General features: G+C 42.7%; 1 protein-coding gene across 2 annotated transcripts in view; it reads right to left on the bottom strand.

Moving 5' to 3' along the window:
- The window catches only part of TPD52L1 (TPD52 like 1), an 85,606-nt gene that overhangs the window by 21,131 nt on the left and 48,882 nt on the right, over positions 1-15,593 (bottom strand). For both annotated transcript variants that reach the window (XM_084624801.1, XM_084624802.1), the window contains exon 4: positions 242-343. In XM_084624801.1, coding sequence (XP_084480927.1) covers positions 242-343 — 102 coding nt within the window. The remainder of the gene's footprint in view (positions 1-241; positions 344-15,593) is intronic.

Raw genomic sequence — 15,593 nt, 5'->3', positions numbered from 1 at the left:
GTTTGCAAAGTTATTTAGAAGGGATTCCAAGTTGCAATACCTTTTCTTTCTACCAGGATTCATAACAGAAATACATTTTAATACACAATTTTTTCCTTTAGGCTGAAAAATGTATAAAAATCACCACAACAAGCAGTCTCAGTAGTAATACTTTAAACCCTAATTTTAGAAAGGCAGACAAAAACCTGCCATGTGTTTTATCTCCCTCCCTGCAAATAAAATCAGAAGTGAATTTCTGTACCTCATATCTCCAAATTTCTTGCTGATGGCTGTTCCTACATTGCTGATAGCTGCTGTTGCCTTCTGTCCTGCATGGCTCAGAGTTTCGTGTGTTTTCTTATAACTAGAAATAAAAGCAAAATAGTGGTAAGTTGGTCATATAAAAAGAGACAACAGATGCTCATCTGTGCTGCAATTCATTTTCATTCTCCATATTTCTAAACTTGAAAACCATTTCTACGAAGGGTTAAGAATGGAGATGGTTTGTCAGGTTAAGGTGTGCAATGCATGATTCTTACGCAGCTTTCCAAATGCAGGCTGGCCCTAATATGGCCATATTACTCTCCAGTGGAGTGAATCCCTCCCTGGGTCCCCCTCAGAGACCATATCCTTTAAGTGGGTTGGTGCCATCCATTTAAAGGTGAAATGCAGTGATTCATTATACACCTTAAATTCTGGAATATATTTTAATATAATGAAGATCAAAACAGTTTATAGAAATATCAGACACTATTTCACTAAATCCATCATTGTAAAGTGAGGGGGAAATTGTCCCTCAGCAGCAGCTGATATAGTATTGTACAGATATACATCCCAGCAAAAGTCTGAAGATACAATGTAGGTTTCTAACCATCAGAGGAGTTCTGGAATAGCCTTCCAAGGGAACCAGTGGGGGCTAAAGACCTATCTGGCTTTAAGATTAAACTCGATAAATTTACGGAGGAGATGGTATGATGGGATAACATGATTTTGGCAATTAATTGATCTTTAACTATTCATGATAAATAGGCCCAATAGCCTGTGATGGGATTTAGATGGAGTGGGATTTGAGTTACTACAGAGAATTCTTTCTTGGGTATCTGGCTGGTGAATACTGCCCATAATGCTCAGGATTCAGCTGATCGCCATATTTGGGGTCGGGAAGGAATTTTCCTCCAGGGCAGATTGGAAGAGGCCCTGGGGGTTTTTCACCTTCCCCTGTAGTATGTGGCTCGGGTCACTTGCTGGAGGATTCTCTGCTCCTTGAAGTCTTTAAACCATAATTTGAGGACTTCAGTAGCTCAGACATAGGTGAGAGGTTTATTGCAGGAGTAGGTGGGTGAGATTCTGTGGTCTGCATTGTGCAGGAGGTCAGACTAGATGATCATAATGGTCCCGTCTGACCTTAATATCTATGAATGTATGACTCAAAACACATCTTCTGTTTGAGTGCATGGGAAAAGCAAGGAATCTCAAAAGCTGTTGTAAATTTTGCTACAACTTGACTTATAATTTATATTCCTGGACACATCATCATCATCAGAGCTGATCAAGTAACAAAAACAATTGAGTTGAAATTTTAGCACTTTTTCTTGCATTTTTGGTCTAAATACGAACCTATGAAAAATCAAATTTTGAAAAATGTCAACCAATATTATTAATATTGCAATAGAAAACATAAGGTGTGTCGGCACTACACTTACAGGAAGATACAGTCCCTAGCCACAAAGAGCTTGTACTTTGCCTTTATTAAGTATGTCATAGCCAGTAAAAATCAGGGTGATGACCAGCACATTTATTGTTATCTCTGTACACACACACACACTCCCTACATGTGTAGTTTTATATATACACACACACTCTCTATATAAAAACTCCCCTCAGTTGCTCATATACACAGTCATTGTCTGTGCAATTTTTTTTTGTTATCTGCAACTATTAATTTTGTAACCTGGTATTTAATCCTTACATCTTACTTTTTTAATTCAAGTGTTGCTTACTTAGGGCTTGATTCTGCTCCACTAAAGTAAATGGCAGTACATCATTGACATCAATGGGAGTAGGCACAAACACTTATTGCTTCGGAAAATTAGCTTAATTCTCTCAGTCCTACTCTATATCATTGGACTATCAAAATAACAGCTTCATATTTGACTTTTATATATGTGTGTATATATACACACATTTATTTAAAACACACCCTAAAATGTTTTACTTATCTTTTCAATTAGGTAAAGTAATGCCAATCTTTTGCGTTGCACTTTCTGTTATTCATTAGATACTGAAGGAAATAAAAATGCTAGTAAGATGAAAAAAGGCTCCTGAAGTAATCTGGACAGCAGATGCATATTCAAAGCAGTTCTGAAATCTTTCTTAAATCACTCATGTAATGTATGGCATGTGTGTTCAGACACAATCGTCTTAATTCACATACTGCTGATTTATAGGACATGCTTTGACTTGTCATGCTTTCATTCCCTTTCAATGCTGTTTAACCTACGAATTGTGAAACAGTTTATCATTCCACTTTTCTGCACTGACAATTCTTTTGCTGAGCAGACAAGTTCTGATCACATTAAAGCCGCCCTCTCTAGGGTATAACAGGACGTTTTCAGTGAAGCAAAATAAGCCCCAAATTAGGAATGATGACCTAACAACAAATGAAAGCACTTGCAATAAATTACCTTATACTCTGTCTATGTTGGTGGACAGGAACATGAAAGCATTATTTTGTTGGTCTTATTTATCCTTTCAGCACATGCAACAGAAAAAAACATAGAAAACCATACACTGGAGACCTGTTGGGAAACCTCATTGCCTAGTTCCTTCAGCAGAAAATTGTTGTCTTACTTCCTATACATATGAAAATAATATAGCTTCGGCAGGTGGGGGCCAATGGGGACAAAAGAGAAAAAATAAAATAAAATTTATTCACATTTACCATATAGTATGTCATATATATTACCCACATTACCTCCATGCTATGTCTTTTATAGCATATAATGATAAAAGAAGCAGAATTAAGAATTGCCAGGCAAATCGTGCTCCTTACTCTGGTAAAATCTCAAACTTGATTACTGCATTTTTTCCCAATGAACACACTTTGGTTATATATACTCTGTCCCCCCAAAGACAAATGTTTGCCAGACGATTCAGCAGGTGACAGTTCTAGAACTTCAGTGCTCTGCTCCTGTTCTCAGTAAGTGACTTTGCTATGACGACTGCAAGTGCTGGAGAAAAGAGCGACTTGCAAAGGAAAGAACAGGGATTATGCCTGGTGGTGGTTTTCTGGGGTTTTTTAATGATATGTAAAGAAGGCGCAAAAGTTAGTGTGTTTTTAAAAGGGTCTCATCTCCCCTTCCCACTCCTGCTTGTTTTTCACCTTAGAAATATCAAGAATGTCACATTTTTTGGTTTGAGTCTTACATGTGTATTGTGAGCTCTCTCAGCACTGTATTGAAAGGAGGCGGGTGGGAATGTTGAATCTTTAAAGCAATCTTTTCTCCCAGCTGCATATTTAGATATTGGAGTAAAATGGGTGTTACCAAAAACATACAAAAGCCAGAGAGTTTTAAACATTTTTAACAAGAACTACTTCCCCTCACATTTTATTATGTTTAATTGCTTGGTATCTCTAATACCATAATCTTCCCAGCACTTCTCCACAGACCTGCTCCAAAGTCTATGGAAGTCAAAGGAAGGTCTTTCCAGTAACTTGAATGGGCTTTGGATAGAGCCCCAGCTGTTTAGAAAGCCTTTCAGGGAAAAAAGGTAGACAATGTTTTACTTTTCAACATGATAAACAATTTGGGGGTGAAGGTGGACCATGAAGAAACCTTTTAGGCCTTCTGTATACAACCAAGAAGCTTTAAAAAAAGGGGGGGGGGATACAAATCCATTGTTTTCCCTCATTTTTAGGTCATCTTTCAAAGGCACATTCAGGAACCAGGCTTGCTAAGCAGACCTGGTATCTGGCCTTTCAACCTCCAGGTCATCAATTCAAATCCACTGCAAGTTGGTGACAGAAGGTTTTGACAGTTGATTGATAACATCTGCCAAATAAGTTGGAGGTCTCATTCAAATTCACAGCAGACAGATGCTCACCTCACAGAATGCCATCAAAACTGGCTCCACAAGGGGGTGCCCCAGCAACGAGAGCAGGACTGAATAACCATGGTGACTGAAACCTCATCTTAACAGGGTTGCCAACTTTCTCATTGCAGAAAACTGAACACCCTTGCCCCACCCCTTTTCATAGACCCTGCCTCCTGCCGCCGGCCCCAGAGTTCCCATTGGCTGTGGTTCGCGGACAATGGGAGCTTCAGAGCCGGCGCTCAGGCAGCATGCGGAGCCTCCTAGGCCACCCCTGCACCTTGGGGCCGCCAGGACATGTCACCACTTCCAGGAGCCACGCAAAGCCAGGGCGGGCAGGCAGCCAGCCTTAGACCCGCTGCACCACCAACTGGACTTTTAATAGCCTGGTCAGCAGTGCTGACCACTACCCTTAGGTGGTGCCAAAGCCAGGGGTTCTAGCACACTGCTGGAGCAAAGTAAGGAAGCTCCACTTAGTGTGACAAAGCTCTGTCCTTGCCTCCGTGAGTCCTGCATTTCCTGGCGGATTTTGCTAGCCTCAGAGGCTCACTGTGACCCTCCACGTAACCCTTCTCTCTCTCTAGAGAGAGAAGGGTCACAGTCTAGTGAGCCATTTTCATCATAAGCCAGCGAGGGAGGTGAGAAGTTATCCTTCCTTGCACAGTCTCTGTTGTCTCCCAGTCTCAGTGATTAATGAGGGGGCAAAGTGGGGGGGGGGGGGGGAAGCCCGGGCCCACCCTCTACTCCGGGCTCCAGCCCAGGGACCCTAATAGTATCAGCTATGGTAGCTGACCTTTTAGAAACATGACATGTACAATTCCCTGGGCTACTTGCCCCACAGCAGCTCTCAATTCCTCAAGCTCCACTTCACCCTTACCTCAGGGCCTCCTTCCTTGTGACCGATATGGTGTGTACTACTCAGTCTCTCCAACAGCACAACTTCCTCCCACAGCTCCTGACATGCACACCCACCTGACTAACTGGGAGGCTTTTAACTAGTTTCAGTCAGCCCCTGATAGGTTGATTGGGACACCTGAAGCCAAGCATTCTCCCTGCCTTCTGGAAAGTTAATTGGCCCCAGGTGTCTTAATTGATCTGGAGCAGCTGCCATTTCACTTATCCTGGTACCAGGGATTTATTTAGCCTGGAGCTAATATATCTATCTCCCACTGCTCTTCTATAGCCATCTGGCCTTGCCCCATCACATTAGCTTGTAAGCTCTTTGGGAGCTGGGACTGTCTTTGTTCTGGTTTGTATAGCGCTTAGCACAATGGGGTCCTGTCCATGACTAGGGCTCCTCAGCACTACTAAATAAATAAATAAAAATTGCTGCTTCCTGTGACAAGATTTTTTCTTTAGATAACTGGAAAGTTCGATTCTTTAGCGCTGACAATCTGGCACCTTTTACAAAAACACCCAGGTCTCATTAAATGATAGTATGTGTTTAAAATTGAGAGATGCTATTTTATTAAATTATTCTTTCTAATTTGCCTTATTTTTTTAAAAGTGATTCTCCCATCACTAATGCCAGCTTTATACCTATGTAATTCAAATGATATCAATGAACGTTCTCTAGTGCAAGAGAGAGCAGGATGGGACTTAAAATAACTTTTTACAGCTCTCAGCATACAGCTATGTGGATTGTCTTTATTAAAAAAATCAAATATAAACATTTTAGCATCATGGAAAGATTCATTCTTTCACAGTGGAAGCAAAATATACCCCAAAAGAATGCATTTTTGCACATTGTGGTTGAAATCTTGGCTCTGTTAAAGTCAACAGAAATCTAAATTTCCTCTCCAAGGCACTGCTACTGTGTGCTAGGTTGATGCTGTGAGTGACCAGTATGTTTCCCCCCATGCTACATAAATACCAAATGCAATGGATCACATGTATCTAATGCTCCCCCCACCCTCAAAACAAAAACACACCTGCCTGCCACATGGAATTCACTCTAACCCAGGGGTGGGAAAACTTTTTTGGGCCGAGGGCCACATCTGGGTGGGGAAATTGTATGCAGGGCCGGGGCAGCGGGTTGGGGTGTGGTGTGCAGGAACGGGCTCAGGGCAAGGGATTGGGGCAGAGGAGGGGTTCGGGGTGTAGGAGGGGGCTCAGGGAAGGGAGTTGGGGTGCACAGGGGTGCAGGGTGCAGCAGGGGACTCGGGGCAGGGAGTTGGGGTGCAGGCAAGGAGTTGGGGGTAGGGGCGCAGGAGGGGTGAAAAGTGGCTCCGGGGTGGCAACGGCATGCACTGGGGCCAGGGCAGACTATGTGCAAGCCTGCCCTGGCCCCACGCAGTGCCACTCTGGGAAGCGGCTGGAACCACATCCCTGTGCAGCCCCTCCGCGAGCTGCCCTTGCACTCCTCCAGGTACCTCCCCCGAAGCTCCCATTGGCCGCTGTTCCCTGTTCCCGACCAATGGGAGCCGGGGGGGGGGGTGTGTGCCTGGAGGCAAGGGCAACGCACAGAGCTCTCTGCGCCCCCACCCGCAGGGGCTGTGCAGGGACGTGGTACCTGCCACTTCTGAGAGCGGTGCGGGGCCTGCGGCACCACAGGGGGCAATCCCTTGGGCCGGATCCGGCCCGCGGGCCGTAGTTTGCCCACCTCTGCTCTAACCTCTACTTCTGATCTATCACATACACCGCAAAAGCCCCTGGAAAGTTGATAACATTTTATAAATATGCTGCTGATTAGAGACAAATTCAGAGGCTACAACCCAAATTCGTCAGATTCACACACAACAATTGATTTGTATTTCTAGGGATTAGAGGTTATCCCAAACTGACCAGCCAAAAGCAACATGCAATTTGATGGCTCTTTTCAGTAGAGGTAAAATAAATTCCATTCTCTCTGCCATCAACTTACCTTGGTCTTAAATGATTACATTTTCCAATGCTAAGCTCCATGCTGTCTTAAATAGGAATGCTTGAATAAATCAGGGCCATAATACAGATGAGCATAATTACAAGGTCCGCACTTCCTGATAGCCATATAAGGAGCATGTCACAAGGGAATTCATTTATGGGTTTAATGTAACTGGAAGCCAAGGCAAGAAATCTCTAGGAAATAGCAAGTGTGTTATTTAACAGAGAGAGTGACTGTACTCAAAAAAAATCTCACTGTTATAATTTAGAGCTGAATATTTGAACAAAACAGCTAGTACACGCCTTTTCTTTTTCACATGAGTATAAGCAGCTCTATGCCACAAAGCACCCAGGTGTCTTATCTATGTATGTATTGCAAGTTCTACACATGGCACTGAAATGTTAAAAGGATAATCCCCAAATGCCTGTGTCCAGCAGAAAAGCACTTTAGTTAACAAACATAAATACATAGAAGACGACAAACTCTCATTTGTGTCTATAAAATACTACTTTGCTTAGAGCACACGTTCATTCCAGGGACTAGATGAAATAAGGCAGATTGTCAGTCTGACGAATATAACTTTTTGTAGATCCCATAAGTACAATGTTTCTGTTAGGAAGAAGGCAGAATTTGTGTTCCTAATACTATAGATGTTATATAACACTAAATCCATCTAAGACGGTTATACAAATAGTATTTTTTGAGCTAATGACACCACCAACTCTCTGGAAAGCTGAGCTCAGATGTGGAAAAAATGGCAGGGCTGGAGTAGGAAAGCTTTGTGAAACTGTCAAACACTAACGGGAACAATAACGAAACAATAAATCAACAAGACAACAGGCAACATTGGCCATTATGGAGACAGGAACTTTAACTTGGACTCTGCTAAAATTACTTCAGGGTCAATCTAACACAGGGATGAAATCAAAGCTTTCTCCCCTCAGATTTTTATCCTCCTTTCAGATCACTAGGAGGCATGTAATATTTTTCACAAATGACAAGTCCACACAGTTTAGTGGTTTTGCCTCATTATACATGGTTACTGAATTCTATGTTAACCGTGCATTTGTTAAACATTATTTGTTCAGATGCTTTTGGCGCCTCATATTTATATGCATAAAAGTCTTTCTTTTTAGACCATGTCAATGATACTGGTAAGTGGTGACCTCTTTAGCAGTGTTTCTGACTTCTGGGGACATTATTACATCTCATCAGCATTAATAGCATGAGCCAACTCTTTTCAAATTCTCATGCAACATATACTTACTTGCTGTTTTTTTTAAATACGCTCCACAATTTAAATGATTTTCAGAAGCCTCTAAGGGTAGCAATGAAATTCAGTATTCAGGTTAAGAACTACTAAGGCGAATTCAAATTTGCTCTGAGAAAAAAAGTGTAGAATAGACAGTGTTTATTAATTACCTCCTCGGACCGCCGAATGCTCATATCTGCTGAGTCATGTGATCTATAACAGCTTTTCACTATTGGCCTTCAAGCGACCATTATTTATAATTACTTGGTAAGCACTGACAGCATGGGATCCGTGAACATAAATGATAAGGTCTTAAATGGTCAACAGCTGGCTGAAACAGGGCCAAATGACCCTGAGTCTTCAGATTGAGAAGCCTAAGATGCATTTAGAGTGAAGATATTCAAGAACATTGACTCACTTGTGTTAGTTTCACACGGTAAATTTATTAGGCCTCTCTTCATGCTCACACTGATGTAAACCCACTGAGTTTAATAGTTGCTCCAGATTTACACTAGCCTATGTAAGAGGAGAATCAGACACTGATTTCAATAGAATTACTCCTGAATTACATTCAATTATAAAAATCAGGCCTCCTGTATTTAAGGCATCTACATTTATTTCATGGTATCAGAGGAGAGGGAAGAGGGGATGCATGTCGGGGAGGGGGAGGTGGGGTTTTTTTGTTTTTGTTTTTTTAAATTGTCCATTTTTCACTCTGCTTGCTTTATCCAAAAAGGGGTTAAATAGAATTTGACACCTGAGCAAATATGGTACATGAACCACTACCAGGATTAATCTGTAATTTAAACTGAACTGCCTCAATCTGAGTATTTCTAGTATTTACCTTTTGTTACTTTGTTACCTTCAGCTGTAGCAATTTAGTTTAAAACTTCTTTTTTAAATGAAATTCTCAGCTCATTTTTCTCTGCAGGAGATAGTACTTAGTGATTCCAATAACCTTCATGATGATATTACTGGAGGCAATCTTACAGCAGACATGCACCATGTAGTTAGATGATTTTTTCACAAACTATGTACAGTAAAATAAACTTCATGAATTATTGTGCCACTGTGGTGCTGGATAAACTTACCTCCCAGGGAGCTAAGATATCCTCCATACGTAAAGTAGACTTACAGTATATTTTGATCATATCACCACCTAACAAGCTTGAACGTTATGTAATCCTTCTCGCCTATTTGCATTGTCTTGAATGATGAGAACAAGGCACTACTGCTGATTTTTATGGCAGACTTAATTCAACCAAATAAAGGGAAATATTGCTTCACACAATATGTAATCAGCAAAAAATACTGCTTCACACAATGTATCGTTAGGCTGCACATATTTATGAGGTCATCAAGTTAGATACTGTAACTGGATACTTAAATGACCAACATTTGCAATTACACAGAATAAAACTGGATAATCAAATCTCATGCTTCAAAGTACCAGCTGATCTCATGTCAGGAAGGAATTGCTCAACTGTCAAATGAAGTTTGACCTTCCTTTGTAGACTCAAACATAAGCCAGTAGAAAAAGGATATCAATATATTATTTCTATCTCATATGGCAAGTCATGTATTTGATATGACATTTTGATTTAAAAACTTGCATTCTATAGAATTAACAACATATTAGTTAGATTAAGAATTGGCTCATTGACACATCTCAAATACAGTGAGTGTGGCTTTTCTAATGGGTCTCCCAGGATTGGTTCTTTGTCCAATGCCATTCAATTTTTTTTTTTAAATCAATGATATAGATGAAATCTTTGTTGATAAAGTTGGCAGGTGACACAGATTGGTGGGACTGTAAATAAAGAAAACAGCTTACTGTTACAGAATGATCTGAAATTGCATGGTTCAGTGGTCACAATCCAACAAGATATACATCTCATCATATCAAGTCCCTGCCATTACAAGTGCCTCAGGAATTGGTAACACCTTGGTCTCTCCTGTTCTCTTCCTGTGGCACACAACAGTTCGGTCTCCTGAGGACTGAAATGCTTAGTCTAACCCAATTTACTGTACAGGGGTAACTGAGTGAAATTAATGGCCTGGGTTATGAAGGCTTAATGAGCTAATGGTTCCTTCTGGCATTAAATTCTATGAAACTATGAATAATAGTGTATAATATTTTAAAATCAGCTTCAGTAAAGTGTATGACAACATATACTGTAAATTAATGTACCTTCATTTTGCTAACGACATTCAATGTTGTTCCGTTTCGGTCTTTTCTGGCAAAGAATAATCCATTAGGAGCTCTCCTCCATGATAAAGCTTTCATGAGATGCAAGATGACTCAAACAAACAACAAAACCATACAAGAACAGAGCCTGGTGGCAGAAGCCACGTCTTACAGAGCTTGCTTCTTTTTCTGTTTAAAGCATTAGTCAGCTGAAGAATGAAATGTTCTAGAATGAATGTAAAGCAGCTGCATTTCTGGAAAACACTTGACTTTATAGATATTTTGCTGGGGATTTCATGTGAAAGCTGAGGGCTGACTAGAGCATTAACTAACATTTCATTTGAGCTTTAAAATGCATGTAAATGATATATGTTGCAAGAGTAGTCTATTCTAATAATCCACAGTTAAGAACATGTTCTTAAGAATGTCAGTGACTGAGCTTGTATCTTGCCATCTCATCCATGCAGATAAGCACAAAGGTTTATCAGTGACCTGAACTTAATTCCGACTCTGCAATTGTGTGACAGCAGTTGCAGCTTTCTCTCCTCTTCCTACCTGAAACCTATTATAGCATTTACAGTAACAGTGAAGCCAAAATGTAACTATTTTGCCTAATATAGCATTGTAATTGTCTCCAGTGATGGCCAGCTCACTAAAATGACACCCAGAAGCATCCCATCAGGGATTGATTAAAAAAAAAAAAATCTATATTTAAAGAAAAGGAAAACCCTTTTATCAGCATTCACTGGCACTGCTCTAGTTAAAGCTGTATCAGCACTTTCAGGATAAACCTTTATTTTCAGGGATTTATAATTTGGATCAACACTATCAAAGGTCAAATTTATAGCATCAATTGAATTAATCCATTTGTACCAGGTCAGAATATAGTCCTTCAACTGTAATTTGGAACAAAACAAACACCCCCCCCCCAAAGTTATGCCTGACAGGATTTTTGTTAACAATGTAGCCTCTCTCCAAATATATTAAGACAAATGGAAATTACACAGGCACTCTGAAGGGAGAATACCACCTCAAATAATTCCAAGGAATTATGCCCCAGTTTGCCCTCACCCATGGAGAAATCTAAAGAGCAGGCCAGAGGGTCTGGAGACTTATGTATGAGGTGTGCATACAGCAACCGAGTGTGACTGAAGCTCAGGCACACATCTCCAAGCTTGCTTTGTCTTCCTGGCTTAGGTGGCGGATCAGTGAAGCTGCAGCAGCGCATGCTTCAGTGTGGTCTGTACAAGACTTCCCAGAACCCTGGGTAATTCCTTGGCTGGCTTGCCCAGACGAAGTGCGTACCGCCATGGCCTTACAACTCTGAGCAAGTTACATTAAAGCGAACAGTACAGACACCCTGTGATGTTCTCTTGGTACAGTTCCTTTCCCTTGTCCCCTGTAAAATGGGCAGAGGGCTCTGCCCACAAAACCTGCAGATCCTGGGAGATCTGCCAAAGGCTAGTACTGTGCATACAGCACTCTGCGCTGCCTCTTGGGTCTCCTGCCTCGGCTCCATGACTACACTGAAGTCACTGAATGAAATTCCAGCCTCACTGAAGTCAAAACAGTTTTGCCATTGACTTAAATGACCAAGATTTCACCTATTACATCTGTCTGGATCTCCACTCAGAGCAGGAGGGAGGGTGGGGAGAGAATCTACAGGATCAAGAAGGGTCCACTGAGACATTAATACTGACTGTTATATGTAATACTGTCCACTGTCCTGTCATATTTAAAACTGTGAAATGTTTTGGGAAAACAATTGGAAGACGCAGTTGGCCATCAAGGCACAACTTATATCTAGTCAGACTTGCAGTGAGACACACCAGAAAGAGAATGTGGGTAATGTACAAAAAAAGTCGAGTGCTGTGATTAAGATTTCTTTGAACAAAAGTCACAAAAGGACGTGATCTGCTGTCGGACCTGTGCAACCTTGCAGACTTCAACAGGATTGAACAGGAGTAACAGAGCAGAATCTGATCCAGGATCTATACTCCATACTGTGAACATCATTTTAAAAGGGGTTAGAGTGAGTTTATGCTTGCGATTGATTTTCACCTGAAGTAACAAGTAAGTTCAAATGCCTTTGGTGATCTCATTCGCATCCCCGTTTGTGCTTCATCATATTTGGCACAACTCTCAGATACTATTCAAGATTGACTAGAATAGAAAGGGGGAGGCAAATCATGACAGAAGTGAAGCTAAAGAGGAATAGAAATATAGGGGCAGATACTGCCACCCTCACTCATGCTGAATAGTGCCTTGCTCCATGAGTAGTCCCTTCTGATTTCAACATGACTACTTCTTAAGTAAGGCACTGTTGTGTTGTGAATAAGGATGGCAGAAAGTAGCTTACAGAAAGGTATGAACAGCAGCTGTCTGCATTATGGGCCTGATGCAGAGCTCACTGAAGTCAGTAGGAGGACACCCATGACCGTACTGGGCTTTAGAGTGGGATTCGTGCTGGTGAAACCAATGTTGTTATTCCATCACTTTTAAGAGCACTATATTTACTTGCAAATTTTAAAGAACACTTCTAAAAGCAGTGACACATAGCTAGCAAAAATTCCCATGTAACCCCTTGGGGTTTAGAGAGCATAGCCCCTTTAAATCTTTTTCCTATTGGGAAGTGGGAGCAGAGAGAAAGGAGGGAAACTTGGGGCTGCAGCCGGGAGGCCCGGGACAAAGTGAAGGAGAGAGAACCTGCCTGAAGCCTGGGAAGGACAGGGTGGCCGATCAGGGATACCCCTGGACAGGAGCCAGGGGGAGCACTGTGCCAGGGAGGAATTGCCCGAGAAGGACAGGCTGAGCTGGACCCAGCATCACTGCTGCTCAGAACTGCATGGGGCTGTGAGTACTGGGGCTTGTGACTCTGCACTGGGAATAAGGAGGGAAGCTGCTAGTTAGTTAAGTGGGGAGGTTGTCGCTCTGTGTGGCTTTGCAGAGAGCAGCAGAAGACGGCACCGGAGGGGTTTGTTGGGGAAAGTTCACTGGCGCTGAAGATGACCAGGAGCACCCAAGACTCACCACTGCACTTGAACTTTGCTCAGGACTCCTGAACTCTGTGTGCAGACATTGCTCAGTGTCTGCTCTTTCAAACTGTGCTACCACTGGGCCTGTGGGGCCTTGGTTTGGATATAGCCCTGTTCTACCGCTCCCCCTACATTTCCCCTTGTTGTTTTTCTCCTCTCATCTCTCTGTAAATAAACATCTCCCTTTGTTATATCCATTGTACTTACCCTGTGGGTAAGTCTGTTCACTCTGGGGGCTTTGGAACAGGTGCCCCTGTGGTGGAAGGAATTTTTCCTGCTGCATTCCTGCGCGCGCCCTCTCTTGGCCGGAGCTGTCTGCAGAGCAGACTCCATCTTGGCCACGAGGGTGCTACAGTTACACCCACATTTCCATTCTAATCATTACTTCTGCTTGTTATTAGTCCTGTGTGGGAATTCAGAACACTGCATTCTCAAAATTCCACAGCAGGACTACAATTGCCCATAAATTATGGCTGACTGTTCTAGAGTATCAGAATTCTCTCTCATATTACTGTATAGTTACTGTCATATTAATAAGGACTCCATGTATTGCAGATTTTAAATCCTACAAATGCACACAGAACACCGTGTCCTTATGTTTTCACATTAACTGGTGGAAATCTGCACAACGAAATAAAGGTTCCCACAAGTAGTAAGGTCTGACTCACCCACAGGATTATTGAGAATTCTCCTGAAGTTCCCTGTGAGCAGAGGAGACCTTGTCCACATGGATTCTCAGTAGGGTTTTGGGGAGGTATCCTTGTTCCATCTCTGCAGGTGGGGGTAAGGGCCAGAGGCGTCTGTTGGATTCTCTAATCCCTGCCCAACTCACAAGTAAGTGGCATAAGTTCCTTCAGAAAGACAGTTAAGTCATCCTTTGCACATGCAACACCCCCTGAGGTTTCAAAGGACAGTTAGCATTTGAGTGAGGCCTTGGCACCATGTCTCCTATTGGAACCATGTTGGCTATGGCAACAGTTAGCTAAAGGTGGTGAGCACAGTTCCTTGATTGTGGTAGATCTGCTGAGATGTGTGCACATCTTGGGTAACTCTGGGTTTGGAGGGGGGTAATCCCTTCACCTCTCGCCACTTTCGCAAGACGTGAAAACCCTGCCCCTGCTGAGAGAAGAAATACAGGAATTCTTGGAAGGCAAAACCAAGGGGGCCAATCCTGGGTGGCACTCTGGCAGATCTACACGAGCACAAAGCAGCCCTACACTGGTGGATCCAGCCCTCAGAGGATCACTCCTGAGTAGGGGTATCCTCTGGTGATGTCAAGCCAAGATAGCTGCTCCTAACACCAACTCTAAAGTCGCCCTCATAAGTATCCTAAAGTTGCCATCTGGCCAGTTTTTCTACTGCTTTGCCAGTCACCAGTCAAAAGATGCAATATGCCACTTTTTTTTTTTGCGCTGCACACATGCAGCCACACACATGGTGATCTTAACTACTGGCTGCATGTCTGACACCTGGGAGCACACCATGGCCCAGCCAGTACCCAGGTCCCATGCTGTGTGAATTCTGAGCCCTCACCTGCCAAAACCACAGCAGTGCTTCTTGGCACTGGGGACTGGCCAGGAAGTTGGACGGACGCATCACCTGAGGGCGAGGCTGACCAGCCAGGAGGATAAGCTAAGAAGAAGGGTGGGGAAGGCAGAGGCTTCTGGGCGGGGACAGTAGGCAGACTTCCCTGGACTGTGCTGTCAGAGGTCTCAGTGCCAGCCTTAGAAAGGCTGAAGCAGAGACTATTATGGCAGACCACAGAACTCATATGGACATAGATGCAGTAGGTCTAACCCATACAAGCCTGTTGTGACTTATACAAGCCTGTTGAGTGGCTGTCGGTACAGTCTTGTGCCCTGGCACAGGGTTGCAGAATGATTTCAACTCCCCTTCCCCTAGGTTGTTTGGGGCTGGAGCTGGCCAGTGGCTGGTTTTTCTGAATCTCAGGAGGTGTCAACCCAAAAGGGACATGGCCAAAGCTTTTTGTGCTTTGTTGTTACTATAACAGCCCCTTGGCATTGACAGCCATTGTAGATCATAGCAAGACTCTTTACGCTTTCCATCCTCAGCTGCACTGAGCAGTCCTCATTCTGAATAGTGAAATATCCTGAGAAATTGTTTTTTCCTTGTGAGGTCCAATGTAGGGGAATGGCATATAGATGCGCATATGGAAATGCTATA

The sequence above is a fragment of the Lepidochelys olivacea genome (genome assembly GCF_965140295.1).
Source record: "Lepidochelys olivacea isolate rLepOli2 genome assembly, chromosome: 3".
NCBI classification, from domain to species: Eukaryota; Metazoa; Chordata; order Testudines; family Cheloniidae; genus Lepidochelys; species Lepidochelys olivacea.
Note: the sequence above shows the minus strand (reverse complement) of the source record. Positions and strands in the feature narration are given on the sequence as shown.